At 32.9% G+C, this 13,883-nt stretch overlaps 1 protein-coding gene across 1 annotated transcript; it reads right to left on the reverse strand.

Annotated features, from left to right (window-relative positions):
- Positions 1-1,651: 1,651 nt before the first annotated feature.
- On the reverse strand, positions 1,652-12,972 carry ND-18 (NADH:ubiquinone oxidoreductase subunit 18). Its single transcript, XM_018543990.1, has 3 exons — positions 12,814-12,972; positions 12,108-12,422; positions 1,652-1,953 (listed from the first exon to the last, which is right to left on the reverse strand). Exons 1-3 carry the CDS (start codon positions 12,852-12,854, stop codon positions 1,776-1,778), a joined length of 534 nt encoding a protein of 177 aa, XP_018399492.1. The 5' UTR covers positions 12,855-12,972; the 3' UTR covers positions 1,652-1,775.
- Positions 12,973-13,883: the final 911 nt, after the last annotated feature.

Below are 13,883 nucleotides of genomic sequence, written 5' to 3' on the forward strand. Positions count from 1 at the left end.
CTGTGACCAAAAATTCAAATATCTACCTGAGAATGTCGGCTTATGGTACTAATCAAACTCTATCAATCCATTATTCCTAATAACTGTAACATCCAAAAAATTCAATCTGTCTTCACCCACCTCCATAGTGAACCGAAGTCTAGGATCCTGGGAGTTATCTTTTTCTGAACATGGCTTAAACTTTTCATTTTTATGATATTATTTTGTTCGGATAGACTTATAAGACAATTTCTTTTTCATCACGCGTGCACATAAAGTGTCCTATACCGCAACGCTTTTGCGCAGAAGAGTTGGGTTAGAGAAATAACTCAACGGCTTAAATTATTGGCTATTTTCCTCACGCAAAAGCGTTGCGGTATATGGCACATTACGTGCACGCGTGATGAAATAGTACATTGTGTAACAAGTGGGGGCTAGTGTTACTCGCTTTGCTCGTGCTTTCGCGCCCTTCGCGCCATAAACACTAGCCTCCACTCGTTACACAATGTACTATTGGCTGTTTTCCGCAAAGCGCATATGTGCGCATTCCCCTATAGTATACGTGACGCTCACTATATAAAATGCATGCATATTGCGTGCATATGCACTTTGCGGAACGCAGCCATTGTAAGATCTCAACAGATTAGGTGAGGGAGACAGCCATCGACATATAGAATGGATCGCTGATGGTAGTGGTGGGGGTAGAAAGACGAGTAGAGTGAGAGGCAGAAATAATATGATCGTTCTTTCTCTGTTTACTGAAGCCTGATTGGTTGTTGGATTAACAGCGACCAATAGTAATCAGTAGTTATCAGTAAACAAAGAAAAAACGATCATATTATTTCTGCCTCTCACTCTACTCGTCTTTCTACTCCCACTACTACCATCAGCGGTCCATTCTAGGCTATATTCAGATTCCACCCGAGTGCCACTCAGATATCCTTCTATCCTTATTGTTTGCCAAATGTTAAACAAGGATGACATGACACCCAGGGAGCACTCGGGTGGGAATCTGAACACGCCGCTATATGTCGATGGAGACAGCGGAAGGCGGAAGCGATTCGAAAATCGGCCGAAAGTTGCATACACTTTATGTACGTTCACTTTGTATTGGCACCTTTAATTAATAATATATCTGTTACTTTTCATGGTAATATATTATTATTAGATAAAAAGGTTTAAATTTTTGAGTATCCTTTTTTGAACATGGCTTGAACTTTTCATTTTTATGATATGATTTTTTTCGGATATGATTTTCGATAATTTTAGATCAGTCTCGAATTAAAGGCATATTGTATGATAACTTCTCATTTTGCTCTGCCTGAAAGCGCGCAAAATTGTCAATGCAGAACGTTGTTAACAAAATATTGTATAATAGTATATAATTATAAATAATACAAACGAAATATAATTATAAATATTAAAATGTTATCGGACTGTTATTGTCTTCGCTGGAGCATGTATCACTGTTTTTCTCATAATCTTCTTCAAACTTAAATAATATCATAGATTCAAAAATAACCACAATATTACATTACAGAACTAGAACAAGTAACATACATGTCAAAATGTAAATAAATTTATTTAATGTTTATTCACTTCAAGCAATAAGGAATAAGCAAAAAAGATACATATCAAAGATACATCAAATTCAAACTGAAATGTATTGCGCTAAATATATATACATTTATTGGCATTATAATACATATTTGTTCCAGAAATTTTTTAGATAATTACAATTAGCGACGCACTTATCGTTGCTTTTGCATGCAATTACGACAGCTTTAACAAGTGGATTATTTAGTTGAAACTCTGGTACGTTTATTCCAAGAGAAGTTGCTACCGTAGCTACGAGGTTTCGGCAGACTAATATTCGGCTTTTGCACATAATAATCCCATCCCATTTTCTTGCAATGTGCAATCGCCTCGTCTTTTGTCGCAAAATCAACTTTCATGTTTGACATAGGATCTCCACTGTATCAAAAATACATAAATATTAATATTATACAAGGTGTCCAGAATTTAAATGTCAAAATTTAAATGTCAAATGTTCTTTTATAGATTTATTATCGATCTATCAATCGCTTATAATAATTTCTTTATCTTGGTGTTGGATGCATCATTTTTTCATCAATGATTTTTCTATACGATGTTTTTCTGTTGGTTACTTCTGAAGAAAACTCAATCCACGAGTCGAAACATGTAAAGTTTTCTAGATTTTATTATTAAGCTTATTTTTATTTTTGTATTGATTTTGTTCTTGTTTTTCATATTTATGTACACACATTTATATCTTCAATTTTAGTCATGTTTTTATGTGAATTTATATTACTTCTTTTTATCTTTTTACTACGTTATTAAAGAAAAATTTTTAATTTTTTGACTCTTAATTTGTCTTTTTAGTTTCTTTTTATGTTTAAATGTCAAAACTTCAGGAACGAGTAGGGAATCAATAAACTGAAAAAAACATCCCTGTAAAGATTTGTTTGTTATTTTTGGAGAAAATCACAAAAAAGACAAAACTTAATTGCTTCGTTCTTACACTGCCTTTGAAGTATTATCGTCACTAAAATCAAAACAATAATAATAATTCTGTTTTTAGATGAAAACTTTTTTGTTTGTTTACATTTCTGCCTTTCTCCTATAAATTCATAAGTTACTCTCTTATTAGAAACTATCAAATGAATTACTCCTGTCACAATATACCGCGTAAGGTAAATGTACCACTTCGTGGACATGACTCAATTGGACAAATTGTGACAATTTTAAATATTAAGCTTTTGATGATATGTGTTACTATAAATAAATTTTTAAGCAATTTTTCATATTATTTAGAAATTAAGTATTATATAACTTATTCATATTAAAAATAATAATTTTGTAAAAAAAATTTCGTTTATGGACAATCGTCCATTTATTAGGACATTCACACATATGCGTGTATCAATTATTGGACATTCCTTAGCATACCTGTCTACGGAATGATTAAAGAACATATTTTGTATATATTACATATAAAACTTTATATAAAACTTCACTAATTACAATCTCGATAAACTTTTTTATACAATCTTGATTGATAAGTAAGTAAAATGCGATTCTCTTCTATAATAAAAAAATTACTTATTACTTGTCCATTGGGTCATACTTTTGTGGACATAGAGACACGTTACATTTTTCGTCGAATAATTACCCCTGTGAAGCTAGCTCCCCATTATTTAAAAAAATAGTTCTTTTTGAGAGTTCTGAATAGATTTCCAATAGTTCCAGAGTTCCTGATAGGTTTAAAAAATAGTTCCGTTCGAGAAAGTAAAAAAAAATGTCATTGAAAAACCAGAAATTGTCACCTAAAAAACAGCCATAACTTTGAAAGTGTTATTTTTACGCAATTTTCTCATTAAGATATTTTATAGAACTCTGTGGGGGCTATCCAGAACTTTCGACAGAACTGTCAAAATCCTTCAAAAAAATTTTTTAGTCTTCCAGATTGGAAAATGGACACCTATAATCGCTCGTAACTTTTGCAGTTCAAATTTTACGAACTTTTGTCATTAGGATTTTTGACAGAACTTGGCGGGAGCTACCCAGAACTTTCGACAGAACTGTCAAAATCCTTCAAAAAAATTTTTTAGTCCTCCAGGTTGGAAAATGGACACCTATAATCGCTCGTAACTTTTGTAGTTCAAATTCTATGGATTTTTGTCAATAGGATTTTCGACAGAACTCGGCGGGGGCTACCCAGAATTCTCGACAGAACTGTCAAAATCCTTCAAAAAAATTTTTTAATCTTCAAGATTGGAAAATGAACACCTATAATCGCTCGTAACTTTTGCAGTTCAAATTTTACGAATTTTTGTCATTAGAATTTTCGACAGAACTCGGCGGGAGCTACCCAGAATTCTCGACAGAACTGTCAAAATCCTTCAAAAAAATTTTTTAATCTTCCAGATTGGAAAATGAACACCTATAATCGCTCGTAACTTTTGCAGTTCAAATTTTACGAATTTTTGTCATTAGAATTTTCGACAGAACTCGGCGGGAGCTACCCAGAACTCTCGACAGAACTGTCAAAATCCTTCAAAAAATTTTTTAGAATCGCTCGTAACTTTTGTAGTTCAAATTCTATGGATTTTTGTCATTAGGATTTTCGACAGAACTCGGCGGGGGCTACCCAGAACTCTCGACAGAACTGTCAAAATCCTTCAAAAAATTTTTTAGTCACCCAGATTGGAAAATGGACACCTATAATCGCTCGTAACTTTTGCAGTTCAAATTTTACGAATTTTTGTCATTAGGATTTTCGAAAGAACTCGACGGGGGCTACCCAGAACTCTCGTCAGAACTGTTATACATATATTATATAATTGTTTCAAAAGTTTTTTTTGAAGAGTTCTGACAGTTCTATCGAGAGTTCTGGGTAGCCCCCGCCGAGTTCTGTCGAAAATCCTAATGACAAAAATTCGTAAAATCTGAACTGCAAAAGTTACGAGCGATTATAGGTGTCCATTTTCCAATCTGAAAGACTAAAAACATTTTTTGAAGGATTTTGACAGTTCTGTCGAGAGTTCTGGATAGCCCCCACAGAGTTCTATATCTTAATGAGAAAAATGCGTAAAAATAACACTTTCAAAGTTATGGCTGTTTTTTAGGTGACAACTTCTGGTTTTTCAATGACGTTTTTTTTTACTTTCTCGAACGGAACTATTTTTTAAACCTATCAGGAACTCTGGAACTATTCTAAATATATCCAGAACTCTAAAAAAAAATATTTTTCGAAAATGGGGGGCTGCGTGAAGGTAGCCCCCCATTTTTTAAATCGCGTTTTTATGGCTTTAATGGCCAGAACTTTTTTTTAAACTTATCAGGAACTCTGGAACTATTGGAAATCTATTCAGAACTCTCAAAAAAAATTGTTTTTTTAAATAATGGGGGGCTAGCTTCACAGGGATGAATAATTAGGACATTTGAATCATATTATATATATGACTAATGTGACGTGACATTTTGTCAGTCACCCAGAAAAACAGCATAACGCGAGATCCTGGGTCCTTCAGGGTCAACGGGCGAGCGCACAAGCGAATGTGCGACATTATTTATTATTCTTATTTCTTTTTTGCGATTATTGTATTACTTAATTTTATTCTTTTTCTTGCGATTATTGTATTATTTTTCTTTTTTTCTTCTTGTCGCTATTTAGTTAAGTTTTAGTTAATATTAAGACGATCCTGAGCTCGGATTTTGCCGGTAATTCACGATCAGAGCCGGTGGCTACGCTGTATTCTTGTGTTCGGCCGCCTCACCTATCGCTAGAAGAGAGAAGACGTCGCCTCCCACGAGGAAGAGATTGCTGTATGAAGAATTTGGCTGAAGTCACGAGAAGCGCGGCACACGCAGGTCGTATTATTTCATATTTGTTATTAATGTCGCTATTATTTGGTGGATTATCGCACCCTCATTGCAGACGCCTCGGAGAGAGACGTCAGCTGGGAACGGACTCAAAGGCAGAACATCCGCCGAAGCATCGTGTCCCACAACGATCGATGGAAGATCGTCAAGCGACAAGGAAGCATTTTCGGACTTTTGGAAAAGCGCGCCACAGCGTAAAAGGATTCGCGACACGCAAGGACCCGCGGGATTCGTCGCGGGGTCACGCGGTCGCGGCGAGCCAATTAGAGCAAGCAGAGGCCGATAAGAGAGGGCCTGACGACCTGCGTGAATCCGCGGAAACTTCCGATCGGCACTTGTGCAGTGACGGACCTCGAGTAAGGACGCAGGATCTCGCCCATAATTTGGCAGGAATTTCGAGAATATTCGTCGAAGATGAGCACTGCTATCGGCTCTCGTACAGACTTTGAAGGAAGCGGCTGAGGAGGAGTATCTTGGTGAGGCGAGCGTTATTCGTTTTATTGTAAAGCCACCGATCGCGTAATCTTTTGTGAGCGTCTTGAGCGGATCGCGTGTGAGAATTTACGCGGATTTGATTCGGTCGATGTCGTACCGGCAAAGAGTAACGTTATTGTTTCTGTCGATGAGCGCGTGCCATCCGCTCGAGCGTAAGAGTTCGTGAACTCAGGATTGTCGTTATTGCTCGCCCGTGTCACTGCCAAGTCATATCGTTCGTATTAATTGTTGAGATTCCGGTTTGTTTAAGATTAGAGTCGAGCCACGTGTCACCGCTCAGCATTGGGCTGTCGGTGTGCTGGAAGTTCTTAGAGTCGAACATTTCTAAGTACCGTCGTCGACGACCTTGCCATTTTACTTTCTGTAATAAAGTAAACTTGTCATCGACGCGCGACCGCGGTGTTCTGTAAATTACGTCAGCTTATGTATCGACGCGAATTGAATAAATAGGAAATTCTTTGTTATTGTTAATATTAATTGCTGTCTGATTATTTCTGTCTGCCTCTACCTCGTTCTCCGACATTGTTTCCCGCACATCGCGAACCACCCCCTCTACCAATTTTGTTGGCTGAGCTAGCTGAGCCTGTCCGTCGCGAATTCCGTTGCTCTGTAATTTCTTTGTCCGAGCGTAACATCTTAATATTTAGTGCGAAGAGTGGCACGCTCTCTCGTGCCTGGCGCCCAACGAAAATTAGTACGGCTCGAATATCGTAGCATATAAAATTTAAGGAAGAACCGCACTTTGCTAATTACATTATTGTGTCCATCTTTTGAGCTATCGCGTAAAAAGAGCAGCGGATGAAGTGACGAAGTTGTGTCGTTCCTCAAAAGTACGGTCACACTAAATACAATTTATAATAAACACTGTTAGATACGCGCCTACAGTATGCTAATTAAATAAGTGCGCGTTATAGCACCACGTCTTGGGAGTACGCGCGAGGGCTCCGCGAATCAGCGTGCGACACGCGCGCGTTCTTACGCGAGACGAAATTCCGGTAGTGGAAAACAAAAGAAGATTCGAGAACATCGAGATCGCCGGTCGTGTACACGCGCACTGCACATAACTCGTAATATTATAACCAGTGTTAGTAATATACATTGCAATATACACTGTCTCATTAATTCTGACGATACCCAATACACAACAAACGCAAATAACGTATTTGTGTGTGTGATAATGAATTTAGTTTCAGAAAACATCCATTCTTACTAAGCATGTGTAATAAACTAAAATTTTAATGTTTCTAAAGTTTATATAAATAAATGATTTCGTCGTGCAATTCCTTAACTGTCCAATAACCGGTACATTTACCTTACATATTCTAACGTCAAATATTCTGACATGATTTTCATGTATGGTTTCTGCGACGATAATGCTACAGAGGCGATGCAACAGTATGCACGCCGATTTCTAAATGGAAGAGTGCCGGATCAGCGAGTTATTATAATAGCTTTTAATAGACTGCGAGAGACCGGTTCGTTTCAATTCATTAAAATCTGTTAAAAACAAACATGTAAGTAGAAAATCGTGTCCTGCACCATTTTGATAACAATTTTGAGACCAGCATCAAGAGAGCATCAGCTGCATTACGATTGCCAGGACACAGAATCTACCAAAAACTTTAAGAGATAACTGCCATCCCTACTATATTCAAAAAGTGCAGAATTTACCATTACCTCAAGTTATTTTAAGAGATTGAATTTTAGCAATTGGTTTCTTAAGCAATCTAACAATGACAATTCATTTCCATAAAAAATAATCTAGATAAATCAAATATTAACATAAATTGCCGTTGAGAGCCAACACTAGATGAAAATGTGTAATAAACTTTATTTAATTACATAAAATTGCAAACGTTTCAACCTTAGTCCAGGTCCTTTTCAATGCAAGAAAAAATTCTTTAATGAAGTAAATGATGTTTAATTATGAATGGATATCCTCTCAATCTCATTTTTACTACCATTAAAAAAGACTTCATAAAAAATTTGACCTCATTAACCACATAATAGTTACTCCTACAAATCAACTGATAACGACAACAAATAGAATAAAGAAAAAATCCAATTTTTCACCTTTCCATATATTCCTAATATTTCGGAAAAAATTAAAAATTACTTTAAAGATTTTCCACTCATGCGTGTTGCTTTCAAAGGAATTAGTAAACTTAATAAGTTTATTAAAGTTCAAAAAGATTCTTTACCAAAATCTCATCAATCTGACATAGTTTATAAAATCAACTGCAATAATTGTTATTGTTCATATGTAGGGCAGACGAGTAGATGTTTAATGATGCGTATTAAAGAGCACAAAAATCATATTAATAGAAATACCACCCAACAGTCTGTTATTACTGAACATCGTATAGAATCATCTCATGACTTTGATTGGAATTCAGTATAGATATTAGATAAAGAAAAAATCTTACATTAAAAAAAGACTAATATCAGAGATGATACATATTAATAAACAAAAATAAGGTATAAATTTAAAAAATGATACATTCTCTCTCAACCCACAGTATATTAATTTGTTTTTTAAATCGTGATGCTTCCATATCCTTATATACAATTTATATTTATACTTATATTTATATTTATATTTATTTTATTTTTATATTTATTGCGTTATCTATATGACATTGACTTACATTTTCTATTACCATACTCGTTCTTTCTATTTATTTCACAATCTGCTATTGAGACAATTCAACATCATTTTAAATTCATTTTATACTTCCATGTAAGTTTTGTTTTTATAGACATTCACTTTTATATTTTTTCATGTACATTTTATTTATATCAACCAGTTATCAATTATTAATTTCTTTTTATGTATTTTATTTCATTAGTAAACTGTGAAATTAATGGAATATTTATGATGATATTACGTTTCAAATCTTCGACAATCATGTAAGTTTTGTATCATACTATTTATTCATTTATATTGATCTTTAATTCTAAAATCTCACACGATCACACTATTTATTTCAGTGAATTTTTCACTTCAATGATTGTGATATTTGTTTACAAGTGGACAACACCTATAGCTATTAGTTCGTTTTTGTATTGTAATTATTTATGACATCATTTACTTCATTAAAGAATTTTTTTCTTGCATTGAAAAAGACCTGGACTAAGGTCGAAACGTTTGAAATTTTATGTAATTAAATAAATTAAGTTTATTACACATTTTCATCCAGTGTTGGCTCTCAACGGCAATTTATTTTAGTATTTGATTTATTCATAGGAGCCTCTTGTATATATACTGTTATTAATTTTTAATCTAGATAAAGCTACATTTAAAAGAGAAAGAATTAGTAATTAAAGAAATTATCATATAGACTCATGAAATTTCCAAAGCTGTTAGGGAAAGTAGGTTCCAGCATGACTTTGCTATTAATGTTTGACTCGGAACGACTCTCTAATGATACCATTTTTTTAACCGACAGATTAAATGTAGCCAGATATACAAATTTTTTAGGGACTGACTTTTTTGATTATTTAGAAGACATCCATCTACAACAATGGATTGAAGTATGGTTTCAATTCGATGGGTGTTCAGCTCATTATGGCAGAATTATTTGAGCTTGGCTAGACAGACATTACCCAGATAGCCAAATTTGCTGAAAACAGATCTTGTAAAATCTTGTTGCAAACCTTGTTAGCAGAAAGAATAAAAATTGGCAACAAGTTTTCATATATCAAATAATGTTGAAAATTCGCTAACAAATATGTAACTAAATTTGATGTCATAATTTGGCAGCAAATTGGTAGCAAAATGCGGGCAAATATATTCATACAAATTGGCAACAAATTGGCGACAAACTTTGCGTAGTGCTGTTTGACGACAAATTGGCACCAAATTGGTGGTTAGCTTTGCATAGCATTATTTGACGACAAATTAGAATCAAATTGGTAGCAAACTTTGCGTAGTGCTGTTTGATGACAAATTAGTAGCAAACTTTGTATAGCATTATTTGACGACAAATTGAGAGCAAATTGGCAGCAAACTTTGCGTAGCGTTATTTGATGACAAATTTACAGCAAAAATTTGTCACTTTCATACACGGCTCCGCCACGAGATGGACTTGCTTCTCGTAAGAAGAAAACGTTCATGAGTTCTGTATAAGAATTGATGTATGCAAATCGAATAAGCAAATCTGGAGATTCCCAAGCTCTTTTGGGATGTGCCTTCTAAATCTCTGAAAATTTTTGACTATTTTATAACTTTCTCATGTGCATTTAGAAATGTGAAGAGCTAATCAAATCAATAATATTTTAGCAACCAAAATAAAACTGTATTGATTAATTTTTACACCAGTATATATACACACAATTATGTACAATATTATAACTAATGATCTCTTAAGGTGTAGATCAAAGACCATTTAAATGATTGCAAAATATCACATTTTGCTTGATTTTTGCTTTGAATTTGACGCTACGCAAAATTTGTTGCCAATTTGCTGTCAATTTGTCGTCAAACAGCGCTACGCAAAACTTGGTACCAATTTGGTACCAATTTGTCGCCAAACAGCGCTACTCAAACCTTGCTATCAATTTGGTGCGAATTTGTCGCCAAACAGCGCTACGCAAAGCTTGCTATCAATTTGGTGCCAATTTGCTGCCTAGTTTTGTAACGCAAGCTTTGCCTGCAAAACACAAGCTTATTGCTGACACAGATGGCACCGGATTTGCTACCAAACTTTGAACGAGTTTCATGCCAAATTGATGCCAAATTGCTAGCAAATTGCTTACTGGGTATCTATGACAATGAATTGGATGTGGAGAAGTAGTACCTTGGCCATTCCAACCACTTGATCCAACTTCTCAACTACTGGACTTCTTTATATGGGGAGATCCTGAAGCAGGAAATTTATTCGTCGTCAATCACAACTAAAATAAACTATTGAAAAATCAAATTGAGACTACAATACACCAAATATCACCAAATCAGTATTTAACTGCAACACAAACTGTCTATATTAGATGCTTGCAAGAGACCAACATTTTGAACAGTATTTAAACAAGTGAATAAATACAACATGAATAAGTAATAAAAAAATACAAAAATGAAAACTACATTTTGTTTTTTTTTGTAATTTTCTCCAAAACAAAGCAAAAACGAGCATATCTCTATAGGATTTTTGTTTAGTTTATCAATCCCCTACACGCTCCCGACATTCAAATTCCGAACACCTTGTATATGTATATAAAGACATATGATTTATATGTATATAAAATAATTTATATTGACTATAGTATGCTCTCTCTCTTGACTCTCATTTATTGATACTTGTTATTAAGATTCCTTTATTTATTTTCATTACAATATATCAAAACCGACATAAGTGTTTCATATACAGAATGAGGTATCTAAAACAAAACACTGGAATATTTCAAAATTAAACACAATAAGGAAAAATGTCTCATTAATAAAATTGACAAAAGTTATGTAATTTAAAGGGGGCCAAACAATGATAAAATTATTTTTCAAAAAAGAATTCATTTATCAAAGTCACATGGAAAACCTTTTTTAAATGGAAAACTATTGACTTTTCGTTAGTGTTACCTTAATATTTTTATATGCAAAATAATTAAAGAAATCACAGTATGTACAAAAAAATCCATAATTTCATTTAAAAAAGTGAAGGTAACCTCCATGTAACATTAAAAAAACAATTTTTTTTAAATGATTTTATCATTATTTGTCCCCCTTTGAATCATACTTTTGTTGTGTGAAAAACTTTCTAAAATATTTTTTCCTGCCATGTTTAATTTTCGAGATATTTCCATACTTTTGTTTTAAATGTCCTACCCTGTATATCCTGATTCTTATAAAGCATTCTAAAAAATTTTGAAGAATTGTCACATAATTAAGAAAAAACTTTATATGGCCATATATCCAAAATAATTTATTGTCAGATATATATAAAGATACAAGATATTAAAGTTAAAGAAAAAATTTTTGATAAAAATTTTGGAAATTATTCAGATTATTTTAACGAAATTTTATATTTCAAGAGTCATCTTTTATGGCCATACACACACATTAATTTTTTATTCAAACAGCAAATATATCTTTGAAATTGCTTCGGATATATAATTTTCATCTTTAATTAATGTAAAAAATCACATTTTTTAATTTTTTAAATTTATTTAAAGATATCATCACTTTATATATACATATATATATATAAAACATTAACATAAACATTAATGTTTACCTGGAAGTCCAACCCATCAATGGATTCTCCCAGCGTTCACGAGTATCAAAGTCCATTTGCCAAAATTGAATGTTGTTCGTTCCTGATTGCATAGCACTCTTGGCAGGTTGATATATCCGTACTTTGCGTGTCTTGATATGCTCCTCGGGAACACCGGATACATAACCGACGTCCTCATCAGTTACGGTAATTGGACTTTTTAAAGCTTGCAGATGCTTAGCTTCCTCTGGCGATTGTGTAATCTCTCGAAAACTTTTGCGCTCTGCTATGTTGGATTTCTTTTGTATGTCTTTACTTGAAAATAACCTACTCCATCTGTATAGAGTTTTTTAGAATTCGTAAATCACAAACGCTTGTCTGTTAAATAATAGTTTGCATACTAATATTATGTTCCTAGTAATTATATTTTAATTTTAATGAAAAAATAAAATATAGAAACATTCTAATTTTAACAATTTAGACATATGTGTGTATATATGTATATACACATATGTCTAAATTGTTAAAATTAGAATGTTTCTATATATATAGGCTCATATTAGTTCAACAAATCTACATGAAATTAACGGTTTACTTTTTTAAATTATATAACCGTACATTTAACAATCATAATGATAATAAATTTAATAAAGATTAATAGGTTTGTTATATAAATTACAAGGTTATGATTAATTGTTCTATCCAGACAATTAATAAAGTAAGATACCTAAGATTACTCCTACTAATTCCACATGCACGAAATGCCATTATTTCGTTCGTAAAAAACGAAAAAAACAAATGATGCGAAATAACTGACCAGACAAAACACTCTTAAAACCGTCAACAAACAATCTAAAGGAAACTTTTCATGTTAACGTCAGTGATGCCAGACACAGCCAGACTAAAGACCTATAATCAAAGATGCGCCAACCCATATATGTAATACTACTATATGGCCATGGTATAAAGACAAGGGTATGCTCACGCGCATGATAGTTCCAGACAACCAATCAGAAATGTCACTCAGTGTACGTCACATTAAGCGGCAAATTCAAAATGCATTCGCTTAGTAGTACTTCTACATACAGTATTGAATTACGGTATTTTCTAATAAGATTGACTTTAAAAAACGTGATTTCTCGCCGCTAAATTCAAATAATTTATTCTAATACGTATCACAAATAATTTCAAAAAATAAAAAAGAAATCATCTTCCATTATATAAATTGTGAAATAATTTATATAAAGGAAGGTGATTTTACACTTTTAGCAACAATTAATACTTTTCTTGAAAAGCAATTCACATTATTTATTGTAGAAATACGCAATTAGCAAAAAACTTTCATTGTGCTCTCTTTACAAAAAAAATATATACATATAATGATCATTTAAGATTCTTTTGTAACTTATTTTTGAGGAATGGACGATGAAATGAATAAAAAAACAATTGCAGGTATATGTGTGTATATAATAACTAATATGTAATATAATAAGTATAACGTGTATATATAATACAAGTAATGACTATATTTATTAAGAAATTTTGATAATCATTACATTTGAAGAAGGCTCAATCAAGGAGCCGAAACATGTCATGTATGCATACGAAATTTAATTAAATTCAAAATTTTTATATACAGGAAAATTTAATTTGTAATGTTTCGTTGACTCTCAGAGTTGCCCTTATTATTATCCTCTATTGTTTCAGCATAAATAAATACATAAATAAATAAGGTGGAATTGTACAATAGTATTAATCGATGAAATTGTCAGTGCTCTTGGTGAAAATTTTTCATAT

Source organism: Cyphomyrmex costatus, unplaced genomic scaffold, assembly GCF_001594065.2.
Source record: "Cyphomyrmex costatus isolate MS0001 unplaced genomic scaffold, Ccosl1.0 scaffold1130, whole genome shotgun sequence".
NCBI classification, from domain to species: Eukaryota; Metazoa; Arthropoda; class Insecta; order Hymenoptera; family Formicidae; genus Cyphomyrmex; species Cyphomyrmex costatus.

Excerpts from the sequence above, each read along its gene's own strand:
- ND-18 (XM_018543990.1), bottom strand. The coding sequence starts at position 12,854 with ATGGCATTTCGTGCATGTGGAATTAGTAGGAGTAATCTTAG. Across the intron at positions 12,423-12,813 it reads ATTAGTAGGAGTAATCTTAG|ATGGAGTAGGTTATTTTCAA; the intron begins GTATCTTACTTT and ends AACTCTATACAG. Across the intron at positions 1,954-12,107 it reads TTGATGGGTTGGACTTCCAG|TGGAGATCCTATGTCAAACA; the intron begins GTAAACATTAAT and ends TTTTTGATACAG.